The sequence below is a fragment of the Fusarium oxysporum genome, chromosome 8 (genome assembly GCF_000149955.1).
Source record: "Fusarium oxysporum f. sp. lycopersici 4287 chromosome 8, whole genome shotgun sequence".
Taxonomy (NCBI): Eukaryota; Fungi; Ascomycota; class Sordariomycetes; order Hypocreales; family Nectriaceae; genus Fusarium; species Fusarium oxysporum.
Window position 1 is genome coordinate 3,513,582 of NC_030993.1, and position 10,899 is coordinate 3,524,480.

The window sequence follows — 10,899 nt, forward strand, 5'->3', positions numbered from 1 at the left end:
AGCATTTTTGAACTGTTATTCCCGCTGTAAATGACGAGGCGATTCTTAACTTACCCTCGAGAATACGTAAGTAAACCAAGACCGCGCTTTAAACACCACTGGAAGTCCGATCGAAAGTATATGTCTTATATCGCACAGCGATGATATGTAGTCTCATTTCAATTAGCGCAAGGCGAGCTTCAACTCTATCAATCTGCCATTGGATGAAGTCGGGAGTAAACCGGAGACATCTTGTCTGGCGCGGAGCGGATTAACTTGAACCACTACGTTTCTCAAATCTTGACAAGTCCGCGAGTCGAAAAGTTTCCATTCAGCTGAGTGTCCCGGGTAAGTAAAAATAGCACTACGCTCAATTGGGAACACTCAGAAAATGCCAAATCGACGCGACAAATGATAATACAGATAAGACTTATGAAAGTGTTAACTTGACCTGAATTCAGAACGTGAGCATATTAACAAGATGAAAATAATTGAATAGAATGAGATGTATTGGTGTCTCAATCGAATACGCTGAGGGCCTCTATCATCTGACGATGATAAGACAGTCCTTGATCATTCTACCCCTTTCTCATTCTACGTCCAACTACACGATCTCCCAAACCAGTGCCCTATGAACAGTGCGAGAAGAATACTGGCTGTGCGGTGAATGGTCGTCGTCGCTTCTACTCTGTTCGCTGACGCTTGTCGCTGTGTCCAGTCTGGCCTTCAGAGTCGCTGGCTCGCTTGGTAGATGGAGACAAATCGGTGTGACTCTGCTCAAGCTGCCCAAGTCCATTGGCAGACACTCCGATTTGTTGGCCGATGTCTTCATCCTCTGTCTTGATGACTCGGTCATCCCTCTCTTTTTGATGATGATCATCTATGAACAGAGGGTTCTCCTCTCGGTTGGCCTGCTGATCGGTAGCGGTTGCGCCGCTGGAAGAGGCTGAGAATTCGGGTTGACTGACCTTCTCTTCGGTGTTGCGAGGTGAGGTAACCTCAGAGGAGTTGCGGGAGGGCCTGTTGAACAAAGTACCGCCTTCTTCGTCGGGCACAGGGCCCAAGTCAGGTACCTCATCATCGTACAGGAAGCAGGTGCCGAGAAAATTGTCGCATTCATTTCTGAACCATCCGAAATCCTCGCAAATCTCGTATAAAAAAGTCACTAGAGGGTGTTGGTGGTGATAGCCCATGTTGCCTTGCATTTCTTCCAGGAGAAGTCGCAGTTTGTGCTGTGCCCACGCGGCATGCTTGCCTGCAGATGTAATTAGTTCGATCAATAGTTAGACGGATTTGAGTGACGTACGGCCGAGGCCAACCATGTCAGCGTGACGATCTCTGTCCTGAGACAATTCACGGATCTGAGACTCAGCTCGATCTCTGGCATCATCAATGCAGTCTTGAGCATGGGATTCAGCCGCGGCGACTCGAGCCACCGCATCTCTCTTCAGCCTTTCAACGGCCTCTGCAACCGTCTCAACTATTTGCGCATTGCGAGTTTCGAGGTCAGACGTGTATTGAGCGATACGAACATCAGCATCGGTCTTGGCCTGAGCAACGCCAGCCTCCGAGGCATTGAGACGGGCTTCGAGTTCAGCGATGATGGGACCGGAACGCGCATGGGCTCTGTCTTCTCCGATTCGGCCGCTATAGTCCATAAAATCTACGACCATATTGCCGATACGCCTGGCATGCCGCTCGAAGGGAGAGTCACCGACTCCGGCAGACCCAAGAAAGGGATCCCTGTTGTTGGAAGCCATGGTGATGCTGGGCCCTTGCCGAAGGAGTTGTGACCCTGCGCGGACTGTCGGGTGCTGTCCGGTCGCACGATGCAGCTATAACCAAGAGTTAGTCGACCAACAATAAAGAAAGAATCATGAGAAGCTTGCGTAATCAGAGAAACTGTTTACCTTTGTGTATCGCTTGTGAAGCGCGATGCGAGTGGTGTCAGGATAAGTCCTGTGATGTGATGTGATGTGATGTGATGTGATGGTTGGGTTTCCAACTGTGGATAAACTAAGCCGTGCTAGGTTTATTGTTGGCAGGTTGCGTAGGGCGTGATACTGAGCGGTGTCGAAGTGTCACGTTTCTTAATGGTAGATTCAATGCGTGTTAGGCTTGATCAATGTAAAGATGTTTTATTGATGGCTGGCGAGCTAAGTACTACTTAGTGCTAAAAGGAACGTGTATATATATCTAAGTGGCTCACGGTCGAGTGAGCCTGGCTCGCCGTGAGTCGCTGCGTGATTAGTGAGAAATTGGCGGGGCACATGTGATGTGAGCGCTCGTTCCTGTTAGGTCGTAACATTTTTAATCTTTTACTTTTAATAATAAAGAATTAAGATAACTTCTTATATCTGAGGTAGTTATAAATAAGATTATTAATTAAGTTATTAATTAAGTTATTATAAAAGCTTATTATTTTATTTAAATTAAAAGACGTATTTTTGATAAGGCTATATATATATTATCTTCTGAAAGCTAAAGTTAATCAGGATTCCTTAATATACTAGCTTAATATATCCTATTAAGAAATGATAAGCTTTAACTATTAATGAATGATGCTGATGTTAACGGTCGCGGCGGGATATTTCTATTGTCAAGCTGTTGATGGCTTCTTGGATAAAAAGACGGAATTGAGAATAATCCTCAAAAGACAAAAAGAAAGCTTGAGATTACCCGAAGGAAAGACAGAGACTTGCAGGACAAACTGCCATCACCTCCAATGCTGATCTTGCAATATTGCAGTCAAAGGATTCAAATCCCGTGGTTTAGTTTTCTCAAAACACGGCATCCAATAACGTGAGTCCCAATGCGAGTTGTCCCATCTTCAATTGCCCAATCAAACACACGGGAAAGCGGATGGTCCCGCTCATAGCCCCAAAATCTGACAGTAACCAAGTATGGAAGAGGCACGGAGGTAATGCTGATGCTAAGATCAAAGACTAGTGATCCATGTCAGACGTCTAAGCCCAAATAGTAGCGCAAGGTAGATTAGCCCGTCATACTTAAAAGGTTATTCTACACGCGACCGGACATTAAATACCGTGTTGCCCTCTACAAGATCACTCCATGCCAAAGCCTTCTTGCTTCATCTTTCGATATGTCTTTTTCTCTTATCCTAGTCACTGCAATTGTGGCATCGCTATCTTTTTTCCTTGTCAAACATATTCAACAATCCAAGAACACCCCCTTGCCACCTGGCCCCAAAGGTCTACCACTCTTAGGCAACATCCGTGATCTCCCACCACCCGGAACACTAGAATGGCCTCACTGGCAGACCCACAAAGAGAAGTACGGTCCAATAACTTCAGTTTCTGTGCTTGGACAGCATTTTGTCATTTTGCATGACAGACAGGTTATTGTGGATCTTCTCGAGACGCAAGCGATAAAGAGTGCTTCACGCCCCAAGCTGGTCTTTGCTGGGGATATGTAAGACGCAGGTCTACAATTGTATTTTACTTATGCTGACGAGCTGTTGTAGCGTTGGGTACGATGGTGTTATGGGCTTGATGCCGTACAATCGAACCTTTCGAATGCATCGCAAACTCACAGCCACCCAAGTCAGCTCCAAATCCATCACTCGATTCGAGCCCATTCAAGAACTAGAGATCCTCCGACTGTTGAAGAGAATCTACCAAGATCAAGATCCCAAAAGCCAGAATCTTCCAGACCATTTGAACCAGTATGTCTTCCTCACGGCTCCCGAAGAAGATGCTCAGAAGGCTATAGGGTATCCGGCTCCATCATGCTCCGCATCCTGTACAACTACGAAACAGACCCCTGCAGAAACGACCACATCGTCACCATGGCTAATCTTGTGATGGAAGAGTTCTCTCAAGCTACCACTCCAGGTGCATGGATGGTAGACTTCATCCCTTGGCTTCGATACCTTCCAGACTGGATGCCAGGCGCTGGGTTCAAGAGGACCGCCAAACTCTTCAGACAGCATCTCTTACAAAACGTCCAAGACCCATACAAGTACGTCAAAAACCAAATGGCTCTTGGCAACGATAACGTTTCCTACGTCGCTGGACTCATTAAAGACGTTCACCGCAAGATTGATCCAGAGGAAGAAAGCATCATCGCATGGACTGCAGCTTCGATGATGAATGCCGGAACCGACACCACCGGTGCAACACTTCTCGCCTTCTTCGCAGCCATGCTTCTCAACCCCAACGTCCAAAAGAAAGCTCAAACAGAAATCGACCGCTTCATCGGAGACTCACGCCTCCCCTCATTCTCCGACAAGCCAAACCTTCCTTACATCAACGCCATATCACAAGAAGTCCTCCGCTGGCACACCCTCGCCCCAATGGGTTTCCCACACATGACGACTGAAGACGACACATACGGTGGCTACTGCATCCCCAAGGACACACTTCTTTTCCCAGCGGTAGCATCTCTCACGCACGATCCTGAAATCTACCATGATCCAATGGAGTTTAAGCCTGAACGATATTTTGAGCCGTGTAACGAGCCTTCCCCGATGGAACTTGTCTTTGGGTTTGGGAGAAGAGCGTGTCCGGGACGGTGGATCGCCGATCAGACCCTGTTCTTGAGTATTGCGCAGACGTTGGCGGTATTTGAGATTAAGAAAGCGCTGGATGGTGAGGGGAGGGAGATTGAGGTTGTTTATGAGCAGTTGCCGGGTGTTATTTCTCGTGTGAAGCCATTTCCGCATAGGATTGTACTTAGGAGTGAGAAGTACAGGAAGTTTTTAGAGTAGATAGATTAAGATGTGGTTGAATTTCATTGTAAACGCGTCGTCGGTATTTTGCTCAGTAATCTCCTGCAATTGCAGTATTTCCAAAGTGTATATGAAGAGGGTGAATTCTGAGCGATATATATAGGGTAGCAAATCCAAGTGATAGAGTCTCGACATATCTATTTTATGTTCCTGCTCAGAGATGACCTAGCCCTGTATATGATGCAGTCCAACTCTCATATGCCCGTTTCCCCCTCGGTTAGCCCTAAGGTAATACGGCACAAAGACGCCCTCCCTCTCATCATCGAACCCGGATCTCTGTCCCCCAACATCAAAACCAGGTGTCGACATTGCCTCATCCAACTTCCCACTGCGACGCCAGCATGAAGTCCTCAACGCAATATACTCTTCATCCGTCCCACTAATACATAGCCTCTCCTCCTTAACCGCACTACCCGCTTTGAGCCCAACGTCCTTGAAGTGATTATCTTCCCATGCATTGTCTGCATCCTCGATACAGTACACTAGTGTTCCTCGGGCAAGTGTCAGAGTATGCTGGTTGGTGTATGGATGTGGAGCGATGTATCGAGGCGTGAAGTTGCCGATGGTGAGTGAGAAGACGGGGTTCGTTGCCATGTAAGATGGATCGAGCGTTAGGTAGCCTTTGTGCAAATGAACACTACCTTCGTTAGGCTTCGGCTCCAGGGTATACTGATTCCGAGACCACCCCGGAATCCTGAGTCGTATCGTGGTGTTCACCGCCGCAGGACTCGTAAGTCGAAATTTGACGAGTCCATCCCACGGCCATTCCGTCTCTTGCCGAAGAACAACCTCTCCCTCCCCAACCCCAAACTTCAACTCGGCATTCGTATACAAATGCACATTCACAAACACCTCCTTCCCATTCTCCTCCCCAAAGTCCCAAAGATATCCCCCTAACGATCCGTACAAACGCGTCACATTCGGCGGACAACAAGCGCACCAAAACCACTCCTCCCTCACACTCTTATCACTCTCCGAGCTCCCAAGCTGATTAACATACGTAAACGCCTTTCCATCAAGACTCATAGCCGTCATGACATTGTTATACAAACAAAGTTCCATGACATCCCCATACTTTGCATCAAGCTCGATATGCAGCAGTCGCTCGGCAAGCATCATGACCGCAATGGATGCACAGGTTTCGGCGTAGCATCCGCCTTCGTCGGTGGATTGAGGCAGGAAATAATCACGTCCGAAACCTTCCCACTGTTTAATGGCGCCGATACCGCCGGTGAGGTACATCTTTTTGGTCACCATGTTGTCCCAGAGGCGGTATACGGCGTCTTTCCAACTTGATGAGGAAGAGAGTGATTGAGAGCCAGATTTATCGATGCAGAGCATGTCGGCTACAGCGGTGAGAAGATACATTGCGCGTACAGAATGCCCCTCGACGGTCTGTTGTTCCAGAATCGGTTGATGAGCCTGGCAGTACCAATGAGACCCGTGCTCAGGGTAGGGATCAGGTCGATGGTACAGACTCTGACCACGTTGCTTCGACTCCCATTCAAAGTAATGCTGTCCGTCCTGACCTTTGTGGTTTCCCCGTTCTTCGAGGAAGTATCGGGATAGATCGTAAGCGTCCTTGTTTCCGGTGGTCTGGTATAAGCGGAACAGAGCCAATTCGATCTCGGGATGTCCAGGGTATCCGTGCAGTTGGTTCTCGTCCGGTCCAAAGGTACGGTGAATTAAGGCAACGTATTTCTCAATTGGCTCCAAAAGAAGGTTGTTCTTGTAGTACTGGTGGTGAGCTAGGGCTGCTTCGATGAGATGACCAGCGTTGTATCTGAAAAATGAGTACAAGAAACAAAGTAATGGGGCGACTTGACTTACAATTCATGCATATCCTGCAGATTCGTCCACCGCTTTCCCGGCTCAACAACAGTATAATGAACATTTAAGTATCCATCACCCTGCTGCGCCGACCGTATCATTTCGACCAAATCTCTCACCGCAGCATCGATTTCAGTATCAAACTCATCATGAAGAAAATAACAAGCACCCTCGATCCACTTCGCTATGTCGCTGTCCCAGAAGAGATGGAAAGGAACAGGCCACATGGATTTGTCCGCATAGATCTCATGCCATTGCAGTTTGAAACAATCGTAGCGACCAGTCTCGCGGAGTCTTTTGAGCTGTGTATGCAGTGTCGTCTTTGAGACTGTAGTCCTCCGACGGTGGAGGAGGGAACCTGGTGTTAAGGTGGTATGGTGGAAGATGGACTGGGGATGAGACATGCTGGCGGTATGTCGAGGTGAAGATTGCGGAATTGAATCTCAGAAATGTTTCTCAAGCTTTAACATGATATACTGCTATTGACAATGGTATGCGAGTCATCGCCAACGATTATTGATCAATTGGTGCCTGTTATTAGTTCGTGGTGGGAGCCCCGGGCATCCCACCGGAGCTCCCACCGGAGACCAATATCAAAGAGGGGAAATGGTCAGATGCTCACGACTGTGGATTAAAGAAGATAGTTCAATGCCCGAAAGAGGTCTGGTTAGATAAACTGGCGAAAAGCCATTTTTGCTTCTCTCGTGATGATTCTCCATCTCTGGGCGATATGCTATCAAAGTTGTTGCAATTCATATCTACAATGGGCCAACTTGATGGAATTGATTTGAACTGCAAAGTACATTGGCTCCCACATAGTAAAGAGAACAAATCATTGCTGCCATTTCATTTCACCTCCTTTCCCTCAATATGTAGAGATTCGTCGAGGAATCTGACGTCAAAACTGATTCAGTGAAGCCGAGATGAGAAAGTCCAAAAACTCCACAGTTCTACAGGATTGGTGCGGCTAGCTTCTTGGGCGCTGATCATCCCGATGTGACTTTTACCCCAGACTCCAAACCAACTTTAGCCCGATTCGTCCATTCAGGAGTGGGGAAGTCCCCAACCTCGCTCTGCGTCGAATCACCCCTCACAAAACAACAACAATTACGCTTCAACAAGTCAAGAAAACGTCCGAAACCTTCTTGACAATGGAGAAGTACCAATGCCCACAATGCCCAAGGAGCTTCAAGCGACCGGAGCATCTGAAACGACACCAAAAAAGTCACGATAGCCTGAGGGGTTTTGAGTGTGATGTTTGTCACAAGAGCTTCACGCGCAGGTAAGCGGTGCAGAGAACTTTTTCATGGGACAGGTACTGATATGATTGAAGTGATATCTTGACAAAGCATGTAGCTATCCACGACCATCCGTCCGCTGTGTTGCGACGCGATGTTGGGCGGCGCAGAGCGTGCTTGGAGTGCGCGAGGGCACGGGAGAAGTGTTCGAGGAATCTCCCGTGTTTGCGGTGTTCAACTAGGGCACTGGATTGCGCTTATCCTCAAACCAGAGAAAAGCCTGCGGACGCATCGCCGGCTTCTCAGACTGGTACCGTTGCACAAACTCCTAACCAAACTCTTATCACTCCAGGCGAGACAGTAGATCTCATGTCGCAGGTTCAGCACGTTCCATCAGATTTACAGCTCGCCTTACCTTCACACCAGACACCGCATTCACAAGACAGTCCTTTCTATGAAAGGACTAGTAATGAGCAACAGCCGAGCTTTGACTATGATCTGTCCACCTACGATATCGACTGGGACTTCCCCATCAACTGGTTACCGTACGACAATGAGATTGAGACAAACTACTACTCGATTCTAGGCCTCGATATGACTCAGCCTCTTGATGCTGGTAATGGAACCATGATCGACGAGGCAGTTCCCAGCTTTCCCATGATAGATGCTCCACCACGACGTTTGTCGGCCGTAACATCGCTTTCCCCAGGCAGCGGTCTGGGTGTTTCTCCGCAGTTAAGTATGAGCTCTGGGCGTACTATACCCGGAGACCTGTACGCCACCAGCTCAAACGGTGCCAGACGCCCTTGTACTGCCAAGTCAAAGCAGCTGTTCCCACCACCGGGGCTTCAAGGATACACACAGCTACCAACCATTTCTCAAGACTCATGCCTCCAAGCCAACAGCCCTGTAACACTTTCGTTCCCAGATCTGAGCCATATTGTCCTGGAAGACGAAGCGTACAGAGAGTCCTTCATGACACAGTTGACGTACAGCAAGATTTGCGAAGCATTTACGCAAACGTGTCTCGAATCTTCCATGTTCCATCAGCACTACAACTCTGCTGACTTTCCGTCATTGAAGCTACTCGAATACTTCGTCAAGCTCTTCTTTGAACACTTCGACCTGATCGTTCCTCTTGTCCATCCTCACACAACCGATCTAAACGGAAACTGGGTTCTTGCTTTGGCGATCTGTGCCATCGGGAGCCAGTACTCAGCCACAGCGGATATCCACGCCTGCGTTGTACCATTCCACGAATTTCTCAGAAGAACTTTGGTTACTCAACTGGAAGGATCAGAGCTCAACCTGCCGCTCGCACAGGCTCTTGTTCTGAGTCAAGTTGGCCTGCTATACTCTGGTGGTAGTCAGCTTCAAAAGGCTGCTTACGAGAGGATGGGAAGTCTGCAGATGGTCATCACGTTCTATCGTTGCCGATCTGTTTCTCAACTAGATCCGTCGACAGAAGGTCATGGTGAGGGAGATGACGATAGGTGGCGAGCCTGGGTTGAAGATGAGACTTGGCGTCGACTGTGCTATTTCATTTGGGTGAGTTTATGCTACACCGTCTTTTCAACTTCGGCAACTGACCCACAAAAGCTGTTAGATCGCATGGGACGTTACTTCTTTGATGACCACCAGATAGGTACATTCAACGTTGCGAACTTGACCTTGCCGCACGATGGTCTTTGGTCACAAGCAACGTCATCAGATTGGACACAACTCCGTCGCCGCGTTGACGGTAAGATGCACTTTCCCCCATCCCCTGAAGCCTCATGCTTACGTGCTACAAGCGAACCCAACACTCGAAGTTGCCATCAGCGAGCTCTTCCGCGAACGAACCGCCAAAGCCGACCTAGGCGAATTCTCCCGCATTCTTCTCCTGCACGCAGTATACCAAGAATACACCACCGTCAGCACCTACTGCAAGCGCCCTCTCTCATCCTGGATCCCCCAAAACAACCCCGAACCCCGCAACGACGAAACGCAGCACCTTCAGCTCTCGGACTCAAACTGGCGAAACGCTGCTCTCGATTGCGTGGATACGCTTCACTGGGCCGCTAACGCCACCATAGCGTCTCTACTTGGAGCTGAGCACCCTACGGTCCTGCATCTGCACTTTTCGCGGGTTGTACTGCTCGTTCCACGGAGAGCGATAATTACGCTGGCGAAATATCTCAAGGCGCCGGAGCATTTGAGGAAAGAGGCTGCAAGCCAGAAGGAGGCACTGCAAGCGGAACGTGAGATATCTGAATGGGCTCAGCAAGATGGGGTAAGTTCTCTTGATCCAAGATTAGTGCGCTGCTAACAGTATTACAGTCAAAAGCTCGACTTGCAGCACTACACTGCGGCTGTTTCCTCTGGCACGTCCGACGCTACGCAAAGATGACATTCTACGAACCCCCCTGCGTATTCTGGGCGACCTTGACTCTCTGGGCATACAGTGTATTCTGCAGTAAATCACGAAGACCGGGAGGAGGAGAGATGCGCAGCGGGAGTGTCACTCGACAGATATCGCCTGATCGATCAGACGATGAGAATCCCACGTTCATAAGGCTGGACCGACCAAATGACGATGAAATGGTGCAGCTGTTTGTCAGGACGGGGGTGTTGAAGGCGTATATCAGTGGTGTTGGGGATATTTACTCGGCGAATGCGCCGAAGAGGATATTGAAGGAGGGGAAGAGGGTTTTGGAGAGTGTGGCTTTGGCGTGGGGGAGGAATCGAGAGTATCTGGAGTTGATGCAAGCTCTGGCCTGATGACGCTTTGTGTCATGGTACAGGGTAACTGTTCGTATGAGTCAAAGGTAACCACTTGTTGGAACGAACTGCTTTCTCCATCCTTCCCAAATATACATACAATGAGGAAATTACAACCACCAACCTGAACCAATTGTTCGTATAAAGGGATGCGAGTATCTGAGCAAGACCTTAATTCTGACAGGCTGTCATCCTAGGGTAGAGTCCCAGGCCACACCTTTACCCTTGTTGATCGGCGTAAAGGTGTTGACGGGTTTGAAGCTCGAGGTTTTCGCATTGCTGTCTACAGGCAGGGACTTTTCAAAATGTCCCGTCGGTGTTCTCGTATGTCCCTGACAAATC

The 10,899-nt window shown here is 48.7% G+C and overlaps 4 protein-coding genes across 7 annotated transcripts; 2 read left to right on the plus strand and 2 right to left on the minus strand.

Annotated features, from left to right (window-relative positions):
• Nucleotides 1-413: 413 nt before the first annotated feature.
• FOXG_15684 (uncharacterized protein) lies at nt 414-2,151 on the minus strand. 4 transcript variants are annotated; one of them, XM_018395790.1, is made up of 4 exons: nt 1,890-2,151; nt 1,286-1,814; nt 948-1,234; nt 414-890 (listed from the first exon to the last, which is right to left on the minus strand). In XM_018395790.1, exons 2-4 carry the CDS (start codon nt 1,737-1,739, stop codon nt 663-665), a joined length of 969 nt encoding a protein of 322 aa, XP_018256069.1. In that variant the 5' UTR covers nt 1,740-1,814; nt 1,890-2,151; the 3' UTR covers nt 414-662. The 4 variants fall into 4 exon arrangements, with proteins under 4 accessions (XP_018256069.1, XP_018256067.1, XP_018256070.1 ...); XM_018395788.1 differs by having other exon boundaries at nt 414-1,234; XM_018395791.1 differs by having other exon boundaries at nt 1,286-1,890.
• Nucleotides 2,152-3,082: 931 nt separating this feature from the next.
• Nucleotides 3,083-4,752, plus strand: FOXG_15685 (uncharacterized protein; the record flags this gene model as incomplete). The annotated part of the gene is made up of 3 exons (XM_018395792.1): nt 3,083-3,411; nt 3,464-3,664; nt 3,712-4,752. The coding sequence occupies 3 exons, from the start codon at nt 3,083-3,085 to the stop codon at nt 4,706-4,708; spliced, it is 1,527 nt and encodes a 508-aa protein (XP_018256071.1). The 3' UTR covers nt 4,709-4,752.
• Nucleotides 4,753-4,835: 83 nt separating this feature from the next.
• FOXG_15686 (uncharacterized protein) lies at nt 4,836-6,963 on the minus strand (the record flags this gene model as incomplete). Its single annotated transcript, XM_018395793.1, has 2 exons — nt 4,836-6,512; nt 6,560-6,963. 2 exons carry the CDS (start codon nt 6,961-6,963, stop codon nt 4,895-4,897), a joined length of 2,022 nt encoding a protein of 673 aa, XP_018256072.1. The 3' UTR covers nt 4,836-4,894.
• Nucleotides 6,964-7,710: 747 nt separating this feature from the next.
• Nucleotides 7,711-10,581, plus strand: FOXG_15687 (uncharacterized protein; the record flags this gene model as incomplete). Its single annotated transcript, XM_018395794.1, has 5 exons — nt 7,711-7,841; nt 7,893-9,345; nt 9,397-9,538; nt 9,591-10,069; nt 10,117-10,581. The coding sequence occupies 5 exons, from the start codon at nt 7,711-7,713 to the stop codon at nt 10,555-10,557; spliced, it is 2,646 nt and encodes an 881-aa protein (XP_018256073.1). The 3' UTR covers nt 10,558-10,581.
• Nucleotides 10,582-10,899: the final 318 nt, after the last annotated feature.

Excerpts from the sequence above, each read along its gene's own strand:
- FOXG_15684 (XM_018395788.1), bottom strand. The coding sequence starts at position 1,739 with ATGGCTTCCAACAACAGGGATCCCTTTCTTGGGTCTGCCGGAGTCGGT. Across the intron at positions 1,235-1,285 it reads TGACATGGTTGGCCTCGGCC|GCAAGCATGCCGCGTGGGCA; the intron begins GTACGTCACTCA and ends TTACATCTGCAG.